This window comes from Heptranchias perlo, chromosome 3 (genome assembly GCF_035084215.1).
Source record: "Heptranchias perlo isolate sHepPer1 chromosome 3, sHepPer1.hap1, whole genome shotgun sequence".
NCBI classification, from domain to species: domain Eukaryota; kingdom Metazoa; phylum Chordata; class Chondrichthyes; order Hexanchiformes; family Hexanchidae; genus Heptranchias; species Heptranchias perlo.
The window spans coordinates 120,565,361-120,584,087 of record NC_090327.1 but is presented as its reverse complement, the minus strand read 5'-3'; the positions used below and the strand labels follow the sequence as shown (position 1 = coordinate 120,584,087).

The 18,727-nt window shown below is 42.3% G+C and overlaps 1 protein-coding gene across 1 annotated transcript in view; it reads right to left on the bottom strand.

The window, feature by feature from the left end:
- Window positions 1–13,842: 13,842 nt before the first annotated feature.
- herpud2 (HERPUD family member 2) overlaps window positions 13,843–18,727 on the bottom strand; it is a 42,989-nt gene continuing 38,104 nt past the window's right edge. Inside the window, exons 7-8 of the mRNA XM_067981818.1 lie at window positions 15,910–16,027; window positions 13,843–15,277 (exon numbers count right to left, since the gene is read on the bottom strand). Of these exons, the coding sequence (XP_067837919.1) occupies window positions 15,089–15,277; window positions 15,910–16,027 (307 nt within the window). The 3' untranslated portion in view covers window positions 13,843–15,088. The remainder of the gene's footprint in view (window positions 15,278–15,909; window positions 16,028–18,727) is intronic.

Below are 18,727 nucleotides of genomic sequence, written 5' to 3'. Positions count from 1 at the left end.
TACTTTGTGGCTCAGTGGGTAACACTCGCACCTCTGGGTCAGAAGGTCGTGGGTACAAGTCCCACTCCAGAGACTTGAGCACATAATCTAGGCTGACACTCCCAGTTCCAGTACTGAGGGAGTTGCCGCCTTTCGGATGAGAAATTAAACCCTGTCTACCCTCTCAGGTGGACATAAAAGATTTCACGGCCACTATTTTGAAGAAGAGCAGGGGAGTTTTCCCCGGTGACCTGCCCAATATTTATCCCGCAACCAACATCACTAAAAAACAGATTGTCTAGTCATTTATCACATTGCTGTTTGTGGGACCTTGCTGTGTGCAAATTAGTTGCTGCGTTTCCTGCATTACAACAGTGACCACACTTCAAAAGTACTTCATTGGCTGTAAAGCACTTTGTAACGTCCTGAGGGCATGAAAGGTGCTAGAGAAATGCAAGTCTTTCTTTCTTTTATTTCACGCCTGTGAGCACATGGCCCCTGACCTTGGGAGAACTGTCTATAGAGCAGTCTCAGGCTGGGGACTTCAATATAGGCTTCTTTCTGATTCATTCCTCACATTACACTCTTATTGATACTGTTAGGGTAATGATTAATTTGATTGCTACTCGTGCAATTCTGTGTTTTTAAAGGAAAATAATCTTAAGTAAAATGTATATATATATATTTATTTTTAAAGTCTCAGTAAAAGCCCCATTGCCTCCGGATCTATGCATCTGAATGGTCACCTTCCTGCTTTTTGAGCTGTAATAATCTGATATAACTTGGCATGTCTGTCCCAGCTTAAGTTTGGCAGCAACTGACCCACCAGATGTGAATTCCAACTTTACATTTCAGTCTGACTAATTTGGTCAGAATCCGAGTTCTCTGTTCTTTTTTCCTTTTCCACTCCAACATTATTTTAGTAATTTTCCAACGAGAAATGTTAATTTGCTGTAATATCAGAGACTGAGTGTTAAAATAACCAATAAAAAGAAACTGTAAATATGATTTTATTTGTGTCATTGATGTTAATAATTGTAACATTAGAAAATATGATGTCAGATTTGCATTAAATGTGTCCAGTAGTTGATTCATTCTTGCCCTCCACCCCCCAACCCCCACCATCCTTTACTTTGTTGTTTTTTTTATTCGTTCATGGGATGTGGGCGTTGCTGGCGAGGCCGGCATTTATTGCTCATCCCTAATTGCCCCTGAGAAGGTGGTGGTGAGCCGCCTTCTTGAACCGCTGCAGTCTGTGTTGTGTCGCTATATTACTTTTCACTCCCCTCTCCTTATTCTCAGGCATGTCTGTGGGGCTTGGGAGTATGGCTACATTTTCATTCTTCCTTTAGATGTAAAGGAAAACAAACAGAATGACTAAGACTTTCTGTCTCCCACTTGAGATGCCCAAATGGAAAAGGGAGACAAGGTAAAGAAAAGGGATCAAACATTGGCAACATCGTCAAAACTCCTCTAATCCTAAGGATAAGAGAGGAGACAGTGAGGGTCCCTCATCAACTACTATACCCTCGGATTTAGCATCACTGGTCTCTCCTGTAAGCGATTATGGAACCATAGAAAATTTACGGCACTGAAGGAGGCGATTCAGCCAATCTTGTCCGCGCCGGCTGAGAAACCAGCCTAATCCCACTTTCCCGCATTTGGCCCATAGCCCGGCAGGTCACGGCTCTTCAGGTGCACATCCAGGTATTTCTTAAATGAGTTGAGGGTTTCTGCCTCTACCACCCTCTCAGGCAGTGAGTTCCAGACCCCCACCACCCTCTGGATGAAAACATTTTTCCTAATTTCAGCTCTAATCCTTCTACCAATCACTTTAAATCTATGCCCCCTGGTTATTGACCCCTCCGCTAAGGGAAATAGGTCCTTCCTATCCACTCTATCTAGGCCCCTCATAATTTTGTACACCTCAATCAAATCACCCCTCGGCCTCCTCTGTTCCAAGGAAAACAACCCCAGCCTATCCAATCTGTCATCATAGCTAAAATTCTCCAGTCCTGGCAACATCCTCGGAAATTTTCTTTGCACCCTCTCTAGTGCAATTACATCCTTCCCGTAATATGGTGACCAGAACTGTGCGCAGTACTCAAGCTGTGGCCTAACTAGTGTTTTATACAGTTCCAGCATAACATCCCTGCTTTTATATTCTATGCCTCAGCTAATAAAGGAAAGCATTCCATATGCCTTCTTAATCACCTTATCTACCTGTCCTGCTACCTTCAGGGATCTGTGGACATACACTCCAAGGTCCCTCACTTCCTCTACACCTCTCAGTATCCTCCCATTTATTGTGTACTCCCTTGCCTTGTTTGCTCTCCCCAAATGCATTACCTCACACTTCTCCGGATTGAACTCCATTTGCCACTTTTCTGCCCACCTGACCAGTCCATTGATATCTTCCTGCAGTCTACAGCTTTCCTCCTCACTATCAACCACATGGCCTATCTTTGTGTCATCCTCAAATTTCTTAATCATGCCCCCTACGTTTAAGTCCAAATCGTTAATGTATACCACAAAAAGCAAAGGATCTAGTACCGAGCCCTGTGGCACCCCACTGGAAAAAGCCTTCCAGTCGCAAAAACACCCGTCGACCATTACCCTTTGCTTCCTGCCACTGAGCCAATTTTGAATCCATTTTGCCACATTCCCTTGGATCCCATGGGCCTTTACTTTTTTGATCAATCTGCCACGTGGGACCTCGTCAAAAGCCTTGCTAAAATCCATGTAGACTACTTCAATTGCGCTACCCTCATCGATCCTCCTCGTCACCTCCTCGGAAAATTCAATCAAGTTAGTCAGACACAACCTCCCCATAACAAATCCGTGTTGACTGTCCTTGATCAGTCCGTGCCTTTCTAAGTGACAGTTTATCCTGTCCCTCAGAATTGATTCCAATAACTTGCCCACCACTGAGGTTAGGCTGACTGGCCTGTAATTACTCAGTCTATCCTTCGCTCCCTTTTTAAACAACGGTACAACGTTAGCAGTCCTCCAATCCTCCGGCACTATGCCTGTATCCAGTGAAGTTTGGAAAATGATTGTTAAAGCCTCCACTATTTCCTCCCTGGCTTCTTTTAACAGCCTGGGATACATTTCATCCGGCCCTGGTGATTTATCCACTTTCAAATATGCTAATCCACTTAATACTTCCTCTCTCACAATGTTTATCACATCCAATATTTCACACTCCTCCTCCTTAACGTCAATCCCTGCATCATCCCTCTCCTTTGTGAAGACAGATGCAAAGTATTCATTAAGAACCATACCCACATCTTCCACCTCCACACATAGTTTACCTTTTTGGTCTCTAATAGGCCCTATTCTTTCCTTACTTATCCTCTTGCTCTTAATGTATTTATAAAACATCTTTGGATTTTCTTTGATTTTACCTACTAACATTTTTTCATGCCTTCTCTTTGCTTTTATAATTTCCTTTTTAACTTCACCCCTGCACTTTGTATACTCCTCTAAGCTTTCCGTAGTATTGAGTTCCCGGTGTCTATTGTAGGCTTTCTTTTTCTCCCTTATTTTACTCTGAATGCTTCTTGACATCCAGGGGGCTCTAAATTTGGCAGCCCCTCCCTTTTTCTTTGTGGGAACATGTTTACCCTGAACCCCTGAATCACCCCTTTGAATGTCTCCCACTGCTCTGACACTGATTTACCTTCAAGTAGATGTTTCCAGAAACTTAACTGGACCAGCCATATAAATACTGTGGCTACAAGAGCAGGTCAGAGGCTGGGTATTCTGCGGCGAGTGACTCACCTCCTGACTCCCCAAAGCCTTTCCACCATCTACAAGGCACAAGTCAGGAGTGTGATGGAATACTCTCCACTTGTCTTGATGAGTGCAGCTCCAACAACACTCAAGAAGCTCGACACCATCCAGGACAAAGCAGCCCGCTTGATTGGCACCCCATCCACCACCCTAAACATTCACTCCCTTCACCACCGGCACACTGTGGCTGCAGTGTGTACCATCCACAGGATGCACTGCAGCAACTCACCAAGGCTTCTTCGCCAGCACCTCCCAAACCCGCGACCTCTACCACCTAGAAGGACGCCAGTGATGTGGAGATGCCGGTGATGGACCGGGGTGGACAAATGTAAGGAATCTTACAACACCAGGTTATAGTCCAACAGTTTTATTTGAAAATCACAAGCTTTCGGAGATTATCTCCTTCGTCAGGTGAGTGAGTGAATGAAAGGTTCTCAAATCGCATATCTTATATTAGGCTGGGACACCATCACACCAATCAAAGGTGTCGTTGGTGTTCAGACAGGTTAGCCACGGAAAACAGTAGGTCCCAGTATACTGAATATACAATGGGTCAAATTACACAGACAAAGAGAGAAAGCGACCCGAAAGGCAGAGAGAGAGAGAGAGAGAGAATGTCCAGTTGTATTAAAAACAGATAACTTTTTTTTCCGTCGTTGTACTTCCCCGGAGTGGAGAAATACGCCATGTTCTCCACAGCCTTCAACATGTCATCGATGACGACGAACACCTTGCTAAGGCCATCCCCATGCCTCCACTACTCGCCTTCAAACAGCCACCCAACCTCAAACAGACCATCGCTCGCAGCAAATTACCCAGCTTTCAGGAGAACAGCGTCCATGACACCACACAACCCTGCCACGGCAACCTCTGCAAGACATGCCAGGTCATCGACACAGATACCACCATCACACGAGAGGACACCACCCACCAGGTACGTGGTTCATACTCCTGTGACTCGGCCAACGTTGTCTACCTCATACATTGCAGGAAAGGATGCCCCGGAGCATGGTACATTGGCGAGACCATGCAGACACTGCGACAACGGATGAACGGACACCGCGCAACAATCGCCAGACAGGAGGGTTCCTTCCCAGTCGGGGAACACTTTAGCAGTCAAGGACATTCAGCCACCGATCTTCGGGTAAGCGTTCTCCAAGGCGGCCTTTGAGACACACGACAACGCAAAATCATCGAGCAGAAGTTGATAGCCAAGTTCCGCACCCATGAGGATGGCCTCAACCGGGATCTTGGGTTCATGTCACACTACACGTAACCCCAGGAAAAAAAAGTTATCTGTTTTTAATACAACTGGACATTCTCTCTCTCTCTGCCTTTCGGGTCTCTTTCTCTCTTTGTCTGTGTAATTTGACCCATTGTGTATTCAGTATACTGTGACCTACTGTTTTCCGTGGCTAACCTGTCTGAACACCAACGACACCTTTGATTGGTGTGATGGTGTCCCAGCCTAATATAAGATATGCGATTTGAGAACCTCTCATTCACTCCCTCACCTGACGAAGGAGATAATCTCCGAAAGCTTGTGATTTTCAAATAAAACTGTGGGACTATAACCTGGTGTTGTAAGATTCCTTACCTAGAAGGACAAGAACAGCAGGCACACGGGAACAACACCACCTGCACGTTCCCCTCCAAGTCACACACCATCCCGACTTGGAAATATATCGCTGTTCCTTCATTGTCGCTGGGTCAAAATCCTGGAACTCCCTACCTAACAGCACAGTGGGAGAACCTTCACCACACGGACTGCAGCGGTTCAAGAAGGCGGCTCACCACCACCTTCTCAAGGGCAATTAGGGATGGGCAATAAATGCCGGCCTTGCCAGCGAGGCCCACATCCCATGAATAAAAAAAAACTTCTGCTAAATCACTTCTCAGTTTCGTAAAATTGGCCTTTCCCCAATTGAAAACTTTAACTCCTGCTCTGTCTTTGTCCTCTTCCCTTGATCCTATGTTCCTCACAATCAGGGGATTACCTTTATTGCCCAATACTAGGGGCTTAACAATGAAAGCCATGTTATATCAAAGGGATACTACAATCTCTCGTGCATTTCTCCAATCTTCCCAAAGACAAACTCACAAACAATTTAGTGAGACAAAGGCAAGTATGACTCATCAAAGCTGCTTCTTTTCAGTCAGTAAAGTGAACGCACAGAGTAACAGAGATAGCAAATTTTACCTTCCTTAAACTTAGGAACATAGGAAGAAACATAGGAACAGGAGTTGCCATTCAGCCCCTCGAGCCTGTTCCACCATTCAATTAGACCATGGCTGATCTGTACCTTAACTCCATTAAACCACCTTGGTTCCGTAACCCTTAATACCCTTGCTCAACAAAAATCTATCAATCTCAGTTTAGAAATTTTTAATTGACCCCCAGCTTCAACAGCTTGGTGGGAGTTCCAGTATGACGGGAGGGTGGGGGTGTGTGACAGGGGGCGTGTGACGGTGGTGGGGGGGGGGGGGGCAGGCGCAACGGGTGGTCGTGTAATGGGAAACGGGCTTCCTGATTCGTATGACACAGCAGGTGGGCAATGATGCAGTTGAGTTGTTAGGGAGCTTACGAAGGAATGCACGAGGTGCGTTTGTTACCGAGCCAGGGGCAGCCCCCATCACGGTGAAGTTACTATACTAGAGAGGGGCAATTACTGGCACAGGAACAAAATGCGCTGCTCCATGTATCAGAAGACGGGCCTGGGGAAACAAGGATTCTAAATACTGTCTCCATTAATAGAAACACTTGACGAATGGCCCAGAATAGGTTTAATGATGTCTGGAAGACAAGTAAAAGAGGGATAATGGGGTAGAATTTCCACAGTGGTTCTCCATTCTCCCGCTTCGATGGAGTGTCAGGGGGAAAGCCCGGAGAATCGGTGTAATGGCCATTTATGCCATAATTCTGGGGCTTTTGCCGAACTCTCATTGGAATGATGTGGCTGATGGGGAAAACCCTCATGGAATTTCTACTCCTAATGGATAGGGTCGCTAACCCACCAGGGCTGAAGATTAATCTCCTGGGAGAAGAATCATTGGGGAATTGTGTATTTTTAAAAATTTTCTTTGAACACTTTTGTGTATTGGTTATAAATATATTGCAGATTGGGGGAAAAAGGCAGGTGTGCAGAGGGAGGAAGGAAAAGTTAACACATGCCGTATATTTGCACCTTAAAAAAACATTACCTGCCCAGATGACTGAGGCTAGACTTTTTTTTAAACAGAAATACCTGGGGGATCAAGAGATTGTGGGGAGGGAGGGATGAAGTTACTAGCATCTTAAGCAGATTTTGTAAAGTGGTAGGTAAATAATAATGAAAAATACAGGCCATATTTTTGTATTATCAGTAAGCTGCGTAATATTTTTAACCTCATGTCAGTCCTGTGACATTTTACTTTAGTAAATTTGCTATATTACAGCGATGATGAACTGCTATGGTATTTAGGTTGAAGGTGGACTGCAGTAAACATGAGAACTACAACCCAGGTCCCAGGCTATCCATGGGGCAGCACAGTTAATTCTCAAATACATTTATAAAATCATTACTCAACTGGATTATCATTTGGGTCCCAATTTGAACATCCAGTCTGGAAGACATTCAAAACCTGAGTATTCAGATAGTTAAACTGGTTCACTAAATTGTATCCAAGTAATAATGGAAGAACTGTATGCAACTGTATTAATGGATTGAAAACATTCATAAAAATATTTCTAAATACTCCACTCATCACTATAAGGTTCAAATATTAAAATATTACCTTAACTATGTGTAGCTGAACACCTTCATCTGTCTGTGGGCCTTGATAGTAGCCGCACGTAGTCTCTATGATTCTATCAATTCATTTCTTGCCAGATGTTGTACTGCCTGAACAATGCCAGTGAGGTGCCATAGGCAATTTATTTCTACATAAAAGAAGGCAAAGACAAGTTAGGATCAGCAAAACCGTAACTTGCATTTATATAGCTCCTTTAACGTAGTAAAACGTCCCCAGGTACTTCACAGGAGCGATTATCAGACAAAATATGACACAGTCACATAGGAAGATATTTGAACAGGCGACCAAAAGCTTGGCCAAACAGGTAGGTTGTAAGGAGAGAGGTGGAAAGGTTTAGGGAGGGAATTCCAGAGCTTAGGGCCTAGGTAGCTGAAGGCACAGCCGCAATGGCAGAGCGATGAAAATTGGGGATGCGCGAGAGGCCAGAATTGGAGGATCGTAGATATCTCAGAGGGTTGTAGGGCTGGAGGAGGTTGCAGAGATAGGCCATGGAGCGATTTGAAAACAAAGATGAGAATTTTAAAATCGAGCCGTTGCTGGACCGGGAGCCAATGTAGGCCAGCGAGCACAAGGGTGATGGCAGAAAGAGACTTGGTGTGAGTTAGGATACGGACAGCAGAGTTTTGGACACTGGAATTACAACCTTTGAAAATCATCAAAAGAAATGTTGAATCATTTTAAAGGACTGTGGAAGTTCTAAGACAGCTCTTGTTTCAAGGAGGTTCTCACCCAATAGGATTATGGTAAGGGAAGCTTTGGGCCAAAATTAATTACCTGTAGCCACAGTTTTTGGTGAGGGTGTGGGGACAGGTTAAGACGATTGCTCTGGTTACTCTACTGTTGTGTTTTATACTTCCTATTCCATGGCAATGATAATTAATGGTGTTGTAATTTGTATTTCTTTTACTAAAAGTTTTGGAAAGGCAATATGCACAGCTATAGTTCAGTGAGCTGAATCCTCCAAAAAGATTCCTTTGAATTTGAGATAGTCCAAGGCAAGTGGATCCTGAAATGAAGGAGTTAAACAACGTGCCAAGTTCTGATGAAGAATCTGCCTTTAAACCAGATATAATTTATTTCATGGATTATATCAATTTCTGATTGTCTGTATTTCTCCCATTCCCTCGCCCCCCCGCCCAGTGATTCATTTCCTCCCTTGTATAGATCCCAAATAAAGGCCGACTCCAAGCGTTGGGAAGGGACTGGAAATCAGCTTCAACCAGGGATCGGAGGGACCAGGTGTTCCACATCATCGTCTAATCCAAGTTCAGAGAACTTCATTCCCAGATGCTGGAGATAATCTTTGGTCTGTTTTAAAGCGAGGATACTAACCAAGCCCTACAGTCACATCTGACAAAGAAAGAATTTACTCACAAATTAAGTTTTTAATTCTAATTAAAATATTGTTAATTTCTGCCCTTATTTTACTTCTTCTTGTTGCCCTGCAGAGGATGATTTGTGCCCATGGGGGGTGAATTTCAACTTTCACAAGATGTGAGGGCCTGGTTAACCATTATGGGGGATAGTTCTTCTTCAGAAAGAACTTGCATTAATAGAGCATCCTTCATACCCTCAGGACACCCCAAAGCATTTTACAGCCAATGAAATACTTTAAAAGTGTATTTACTCTTGTAATGTAGGAAATGCGGAAGCCAATTCGCAGACAGCAAAGTCCCACAAACAGCAATGAGATAAATGGCCAGATAATCTGGATTTAGTGACGTTGGTTGAGGGATAAATATTGGCCAGGATAGTGGGCCTTGGTTTAAGGTCTCATCTGAAAGACGGCACCTCCAACAGTGTAGCACTCCCTCAGTACATTAACTCATGCACACCGAATAAAGATACAGGTAAGCGCATTCTGAGATTCTTCTCATTCATGCAAAAAGCACTTTGAGATGTCCTGAGGTCATGACAGGTGAGATATAAATGCAAGTTCTTTCTTTTTCTTGATTGCTTTGCATATTCTGGGATCCCTATGCTTACACTAGTATCGTTTGATACAGTCTAAGTGATGGTCATGTTTAGTTGACATTTAGTCAACTCTTTCTATTGAATGTTTGTAAAACTGGAAGAAGATTGTAAATGTTTTAAACTTAACAGGTACTAAAAACTGCAAGCTCCAAACAGCCTCAACTAAAGGCACAGAATACTCCTCCACTGTCTGGTTCCAAGCACTGATTCATTATAATTCCATCTGCAACAGGAAAAATAACTTTCAAAGTGAATGTTTTACACTTTGGAGAGTCTGTGAACAGCTTTCGTTCACAACTGATCCTGCCATGTACATGACCCCTAGAAATTTATCCACAGCTGGCACCAGACTAACTGGCCTATAATGTCCTGGATAATCCCCTTTCTGGAACAGGGCTGTAACCTCTAGTAATTTGACACCATTCCCATTTTCAAAGATTTTTTGAGAACTATGGTCAGTGCCTCCACTATCTGCTCCCCAACTTTCTTCAATACTCTTTACCTATTATCCATCAATTCATCTATCTCCTTTCTCTCATCTTTTGTCTATCTACCTCTCCCTCTCAGCCTCTTTCTCACTTATTCCTACTCACTCTCAGCCTCTCTAACCTTCTCAGATCCTTTCCCTCTCTCAGCCTCACCTATACTTTCTCTCTCAAAAAAAAATAACCCTTCAATTTTCCTGTCAAAACCTACCTCAAGAAATCCATGGTTTTCCCTTGCTTTGAAGTCTTTGTGAAAACAAACTTGGAATTACCATTACCAAGTCTGTTGTCCTCCCAGGTTGCCTGCAGAGACTCATTCTGATAAACACTGGGAAGCTTTCTCCAGAGTATTTGCACCTGTGAAACACTGTGAATCCTAGGCCCTGGTGCTTGCTGGGAGTTGTAGTTGTTGACTCCAGCAGACAGATTGATATCTCTAGGTAACCATTAACTCAAACCCTGGGCTTCTCATAGACATACAGGCCTCTGATACACATTTTAAACATGGATAATGTTATTGTGTAGGTAAGTTTATTCACTTTCTTATAATGTAAAAAAAACAAAAATGATAACTTTATTTCCAGTCCTAAATCTCTCAGGTAGTGAGAATTCACAATGGCAGCCATTGGGATTTAAAAAAAACATATTTTGAGCAATTTGATTGGTTCACTTTACTTTTTGTTGGCAATTATTGCAGATAGAGAGCTATGAAAGAGCAGGGGAGTGGGACTAATTGGATAGCTCTTTCAGAGAGCCGGCACAGGCATGATGGGCCGAATGGCCTCCTTCTGTGCTGTAACTACTATGATACTATGACTTCTCCATTTCTGATTGGTAGCTTTTAATTGAACTTCATCACCAGTGGTTTTCATTCAAGTTCACTAATTGCCAAATGGTCATCTACCTCTCCAGCTGTGATTTGCTGGGGATTCATCAATTTGACATTTGAGCCAATTAAGTACAAGTGCGATCCAGAAATTTTAATATATATATCTAAAATATGATTAATAAAACTCATGCTGGACAGCATTTTTAATATAGATTTTTTTTTAAACAGAGTTACATGTCTGGTCAAGTTCATTAAAATCAATCTGATATACAGCCTACACACAGTTATAATATTGTTTCGCCCTTTCATTGCCTTGTACTGTTGACCTTGAATCTCAAATCTGAGCAAAACATGACAATGTCTTTTCAATATCCTTTGTCCTATATAATTTTCTGAGGCAGCTCCTTGTGGTCAAGCCCCCATTATTATTACCCAGTATTCTCTAGAATCATTGTTAGTTCTGGCCTCATCCTAAGGTCCCCAACTCTGGTTGGACGTATTCTTGGAGGTTTCATCACACGACCTCCTGCCTCCAACCGCCCCGCACCCCCCTCCGTTGGTCGCCGGACCCGTCCATCCTCGCTGTGCCCCACCCCCACGTTCCCACCTTTGGTCGCCCAACACGTCCATCCTTGTAGCCACCCATGCTCCCACAGCCAATCGGAAAGCAACCAGAATAATTACCCGATTGGATGATGCTTGACTGTCAGTCAAACAGCCTTTTTGTCCCGACTCCAATATTTTTATAACTAATAAATGTTCAAAGAAAATGAAAAATCACTTTATTTTAATGTCTTTATGATTTTTCTCCCAGGTTGATTGTAGCAGTATCCTGGAGATTAATCTTTAATTCCTGAAGACTCCAGGACAATCCTGGAGGGTTGGCAACCCTACCTCATATCGTTCCATAGCTTGGCGTTTTACTGATGTTGCTGGTCTTTCCCATCCTGGTCAATGAAAACTGGTGGGATGTTCAGAAGGAGCCTGTTTCTTGTAGCTATGCTGCCCTCTGCTGGTAAAGGTAGGCACTGCATGCAGATATTTGACTCCGTGCCAGCAGGATGTTAACTGTTCAGTGCCCTGTAGATAATTACCCAGCTGGAGCTGCAACCTGGATCTCTGTGTGGGATATTTGCAAACAGAGGTCACATAAAGGTCAGAACAATGAACTAAGGAGCCAAAATTCATTCTGGACCACAGGCATCAGGGATTGTCAACAACTGAAAACCATAAACAAACATTCTTAAATCCATGTATGATTCATGTTGCTGCCACATTTACAGTAAAGACAAAATAGTGAGATGGGCCAGTTCTACTGCTTGGTAGCACTCTCGCCTCGAGTCAGAAGTTTGCGAGTTCAAGTCCCACTCCAGAGACTTGAGCACATAACCCAGCCTGACACTCCAGTGCAGTACTGAGGGACGGCTGCACTGTCGGAGGTGAGTTTTTTTCGGAGGAGACATTAAACCTAGGCCCCTTCCGCCCTTTCAGGTGGACATAAAAGATCCCACAGCACTATTTTAAAGAGGAGCAGGGGAGTTTTCCCCTCAACCAACCTCACTAAAACAGATTATCTGGTCGTTTATTTCATTGCTGTTTATGTCACGTTTCCTACATTACAACAGTGGCTACAAAAAATACATCATTGGCTGTGAAGCACTTTGGAATGTCCCAAGGTCATGAAAGGCACTATATAAATGCACATCTTTCTTCTTGCATATTAAGACTTGCATTATATAGCGCCTTTCACGACGTCCCAAAGCAATTTACAGCCAATTTTGAAAAGCTACACTGATGTATGGCGAATCACTGATGACACATTCTAGGGTTCTGACTGGCTTCTCTGAAAAGGATGATAATGAAGGTGACTTTGAAAAATGGAAAGTGAAAAAATCATGGAGAGGGGAAAGTGGGAACAAAGGTTACCTGGTTTTATCGGATGATTGGTTCATTGAAACTGAAGGAAACATTTAAAATGATATGTATTTTGTTTTATCTCTGCATAAAATCAACACTTTTTCTACCATGACAAACGTTAATGTATTAGTGCCAAAGATCATATCAGTGCCAGGTGAAGAGTTTCAAGGCTATGGTTTGTAACTTTCAGTTTCCACAAGCAAACAGATCACCTATGAATTGAAATTTGCACCCTTACATATGGCATAAATGGAAGTGTGGTAGAAGATTAACAATTTAATACAGTAGATCACAATGGACACCACATGGGATGTCCACCGTGCTCATAGTCAAACTGTTACAGTAATTTTAGCCTAATCAATTTATTTACAATAACAATAATCACAGAAGCAAAAAAAGTGCAGCTAGCTACCGACTGTAGAAATACTTAGAAAACAATAAAGATGGAGTCCGTCCATAAGGGCTTAAATATCTCCTCCTTGTGCAGTCCAATAATTGAACACACGTAGAGAAACTATAATTTTCTGTCCACCACACAGAACCAGAGTGTCAATTATAGAAACAGAAATGGAGTTGAAAGCTGAATTCTGAACTTTGACACTAAGCAACAGCTGAGAAGTTGAGGCAGAGATTTTATTACCAGAAAATAGCCCATCATAAAACAGGTGTTAATGTTGAGACATTAACAATCTTCCTTTCAAGATGACACCTGATGCATCAGATTTTTGAGGTCGTTATACCGTGTGTGCCATTGCACAGGGTGCAACATCCCACATTTATAGTGCGTGGAGGAAGCTCACACATGTTTAGGGAAAGAGCTTTGTATTGGCACAAAAGCCTCCCATGTCACTTATATAAAAACCATTTTCAATGAAGTGATCCATGGAGCCTGTACATGTCACATCTTAAATGCACAAGTGTTAATGTTCATTCAAATAAGTCATTATTTGCTTTATTTTTTTCTAACAATTAGCAATACACTGACAGTATTTTAACGTGAAGTATGTTAGCATGCTGCAGGCACTAACTTTATTTGGCCCTTCTTGTCTGTAAAGTAACAAACAGTGCTGCTTTCTTTATACATAGCATTTATTGCTGTTCAGGCTGGTAACGTTCTCAAACAGATCACGTTATTTACAACACTATGCTCTCACACTTCTACTGTATCAGTAACATATGCCACTTAACACGAGTCACATTGTCATTTCCAAATGAAAACTGGCAATTGACTGATTATGATCCTCAAAATGATGCCATCAAGCTCCGAGCTCCATTGATAAAGACAAGGCAGTAAAATATATAATTCTAAAATGAGTTTTTAAAAATGTAAAAGTAATTTTAAAAGTATATATATATATAACAAGTATGAATTAAATCGGTTTATTTGAGTTCTTAGCCTTGCAAATTCCAAACCACTGCTCGGAAGTCTTACCAAAGTCATGAATGCTCCAGGATATTTTAGTGGCTGCTGAAGATTAAGACAACTTCACGAGTGCCACCCTCTACACCTCCATATGGTTAGCACACAAGTACGAGGTTCAAGTTAAATACTCCAGGGGTTTTTTGTTCACTTATATAATACACCCAGCTCAAAAACGTCAAAAAACACAATCAAATGAATCCAACCCACATACTACTAGCTTGGCTTCATAATCCAAAGTAAATATTCAACTTATTTCAATAGCTAGAAACACTGCACCAGGCGGCAGCACTTATTCAAATCGGAGAACTATGCTGCCAGTGGTTGAAAAATAATTCTTCAAGGGAAATAAAGAGCAGCAACTTGGTGTATGACTGTGGTATGTTAGAAAAAGCAGATTTTGCTTGTAGCATTTTTGTATTACAATATGTTAGTTAAGAAAGAAAAAAAAGTTTTGAACCAAATTGATTCCTCACTTCTCCAGGCATAGACCAGCAAGGCTAGTCTGGTTTATTCAGCTCTTCGCATTTTCTATTACCAGCACCCAGTTGCTACTAAAATCACAGCTAGTGGCAATTACAACAAAAACATGGAAGACGGTTAACTTTTATTACATTTTATCTTTGCTAATATAAAGCAATGAAAACTAAAGTGAGGAAAGCACGCATTTGGTGCTCTCCAGAATTTGGGTGCAATAAAAGAGAAGGTAAAACTCAATGTATGCCATGATCGAAAGAGAAAGACTCAAGGACACTGAACCCGTGGGAAATCGCAGGACATTGGCAACACAAAAAAAAGGTTTAAGTACACTCCCACACTTCAGTCTTTTGTTTTTAGTAAATGCCACTCAAATATACAGCTGTAGCGAGCAGTAAGTTGAAAAGTCCACCGCTTGTCCTAGTTGCCAACTTGAGGAGGGCCTTCAGGGATGAGTGAGGTAAAGAAGGTAGTGATGAATGACCACGCGGAAGCCATGAAGCCAGGTGGCTCTGTCCCTGCTGTGCTTTCCGTTGTATCGTCTCCACTGTCACCACTTTCACCGCTCTCACCGCTCTCGTCATCTAGACCTTCGTCCATTAGTCGCTCCTAGAAGTACAAAGAGCCCTTTACAGTCAGTGCAGCTTTGTGTGCAACTCACCATTGCTGACCTGAGCGTCTTGGGGCGCTCAATGGAACATTGGTATACCTCTCGATGGATTAACAGCACTAGTTCATGGAGAGTAACAGGATATTTTATCAAATCTACCCACTCTTTAAAGTTTGTTTAATAGAAATAACCAAATAAGAGAGCATTGCCTGCCATAGAAGTACAATTAAGAGGCTTTTTCCTACTTTAAATACTGGGGCTGAATGTTGGAACTGTTGCACAATGGTTTGGCAAGTGTTGGTGAGGTTGCACACAATCCTGAACAAACTATTGCAGTTCAGAGCTCACTGTGCACTACCACAATGCTCTGGTTCTTTCGTTCACATCTCACACCCGTTGTAAGAGTGATCTATGTCAGTAAGATAAAGCATTCAGCTTGGGTGGGCGAGGGTGATGTGGTAACCAGTGTGCTTACAATACTTATAAATTAGCCCCCAGTTTTCACAGTTAAATAGATAGTAAAATAGTGAACTATGTACACAGTAAGTTACTAGAAGAAATGTTTGGGACTCCATCAAATTGCTGCTCTGCGACACAGGAGATAATACATTTGGAGCTAGTTCAAACTCACCATTTCATGCACTTCAAGGGCATTATCCTCCTGTCCTTCCTGGTTGAAATCCACTGGTTGATTTGCTGGCTGCCGATTCTGTGCATCTTGTCTAAATGGGAACCATCCAGCTTGATGTCTAGGATTTTTCAAAAATGGGTCAATGAACAAATTGGTATCAGTAGCCAAAGTCCACAGTTAAGCCACACTAAGCTACAATTTTTTAAAAAGCAAATGAAGGATGGATCGAGGGAATTTCCTGCTACTGCAATAGTTAAAATGCCTTTTTACTCCATTGATCTCGGCCCAGCTGCAGCCGACACTCGGCCCAGTCAGAATACTGATTGTCAGCCATGAACAACTTAAACAAACAGGATATGGGTACCTCAAAAAGGAAGTAAAATGCTAAGCTAATCTTTGCATACCAGCATCTGGCATCGGAGCAGTAAAAGAGTGCTGGCACTAAAGCAGCATATAGCCCCTCCTTCCCCATCATATACACATTAAATGGCTCCAGCAAAGAACACTCAATTGATGTCTGGAATGGATCGCCAGTTCCCAACCAGGCAAGTGATGGAGCACTATATAGTAACTGGCCCATTTTGGGGGAAAAAAGGGGAGGTTTCCATTAAGCATGAACAGCAACGAGGATGCTTACAGCTTCAATTTTTAAAAAAAGTACAACTGATGTGTCTGAAACCGCAGAATATTGGTCTTAAAGCGCTTTTCCAAACATACCACACAAGTTTTGCTATGACGTTTGTAGGATTCACAATTAGAATTACTCCTACTGTTCTTCCTCTTACCCAGGCTCCTTCCATAAGGGAAACAGTCAGCAGCGCTCTTAATGCATTCCACTATGCGACAGCAGAGTGTGTATGCAGTGGGACAAGCTAGATTCATTTCCTTTTACCGTAATGGAAAGCCCCAAAGAATATCCTTTACTGCGACATAAAGCCCAATGGACTCAAAGTTACTTTCACAACTCATAGAATCAGGGTCATAGAATGGTTACAGCACAGGAGGCCATTCGGTCCATCGAAGCTGTGCCAGCTCTTTGTAAGAGCAATCCAGCTGGTCCCATTCCCTCGTTCTTTCCCTGCAGCCCTGCACATTTTTTTCCTTCAAGTATTTATCCAATTCCTTTTTGAAACCCACAATTGAATCTGCTTCCACCACCCTTTCAGGCAGCACATTCCAGATAATAACTACTCGCTGCATAAAAAAAGATTTTCCTCACGTCGCCTTTTCTTCTTTTGCCAATCACCTTAAATCTGTGTCCTCTGGTGCTCGACCTTTCTGCCAATGGGAACAATTTTTTTTACATTATCTAAACCAGTCACGATTTTGAACACTTCCAGCAAATCTTCTAACCTTCTCTACTCTACGGAGAACAACCCCAGCTTCTCCACATAACTGAAGTCCTCCATCCCTAGAACCATTCCTGCACCCTAAGGCCTTCACATCCTTCCTAAAATGAGATGCCCAGAATTGGACACAATATTTCAGTTGTGGCCAAACCAGCGTTTTATAAAAGTTCAACATAACTTCCTTGCTTTTGTACTCTATGCCTCTATTTATAAAGCTCAGGATCCCGTATGTTTTTTTAAACCGCTTTCTCAACCTGTCCTGCCACCTTCAAAGATTTGTGCATATATACCCAGGTCTCTCTGTTCCTGCACCCCCTTTAGAATTGTATCATTTAGTTTATATTGTCTCTCCTTGTTCATCCTGCCAAAATGTATCACTTTGCACTTCTCTGCGTTAAATTTCACCTGCCACGTGTCCACCTGTTCCACCAGCCTGTCTATGTCCTCTTGAAGTCTATCACTATCCTCCTCACTGTTTACTAAACTTCCAAGTTTTGTGTCATTTGCAAATTTTGAAATTGTGCCCTGTACACCCAAGTCCAAGCCATTAATATATCAAAAAAAGCAGTGGTCTTAGTACCGATCCCTGGGAACACCACTGTATACAATTCCTTTAGTACGAAAAACAACCGTTCACCACTTCTCTCTGTTTCCTGTCACTTAGCCAATTTCATATCCATGCTGCCACTGCCCCTTTTATTCCATGGGCTTCAATTTTGCTGACAAGCCTATTATGTGGCACTTTATCAAACGCCTTTTGATAGTCAACCGCATCTACACAACATCAGCCGCACTGCCCTCATCAACGCTCTCTGTTATCTCATCAAAAAACTCAATCAAATTAGTTAAACACGATTTGCCTTTAACAAATCCGTGCTGGCATTCCTTTATTACTCCACACTTGTCCAAGTGACTTTAATTTTGTCCCGGACTATCGTTTCTAAAAGCTTCCCCACCACCGAATCACAAGCTATAATGTTCTGAATACATTGGTGTGGTAGATGGTGAACTTAAGACAAAATCAAAAACATTGCTGTAGAAGGTACACAAGGAATAGTGGAATGTCCAATTCATTCCACAAGTGAAGAAAGCTTCATTGACTCTCAAATGAGTTTAAAGATCTTCCTCACTCATTGACTAATATTGGTATATTGGTACTTTGCCACCCAGTTATGCATCAAAACAAATCTGGAACCTTTTAAAATTGTTAGAGATTACCTACCAGAGGTATGGCCTTCAACCTTTGGGTGTAGTTCAGTTTCCACACACCAAAAGGACATGATCCAAAAGTTGGGGGGAAGGGACAATGGAACATTGTGAAATTTGTCACATTTATCATATTGGAAGTGTATGTTTGTTTTTTTAAAAAAAGGGACAACAGCACAGAAACCGATAAAAGTGAGAATTTAATCATGTGCCGATAAGCAGCTTCACTTGAAGCAAGACTTACAAAAAAGGCAAACCAAGGG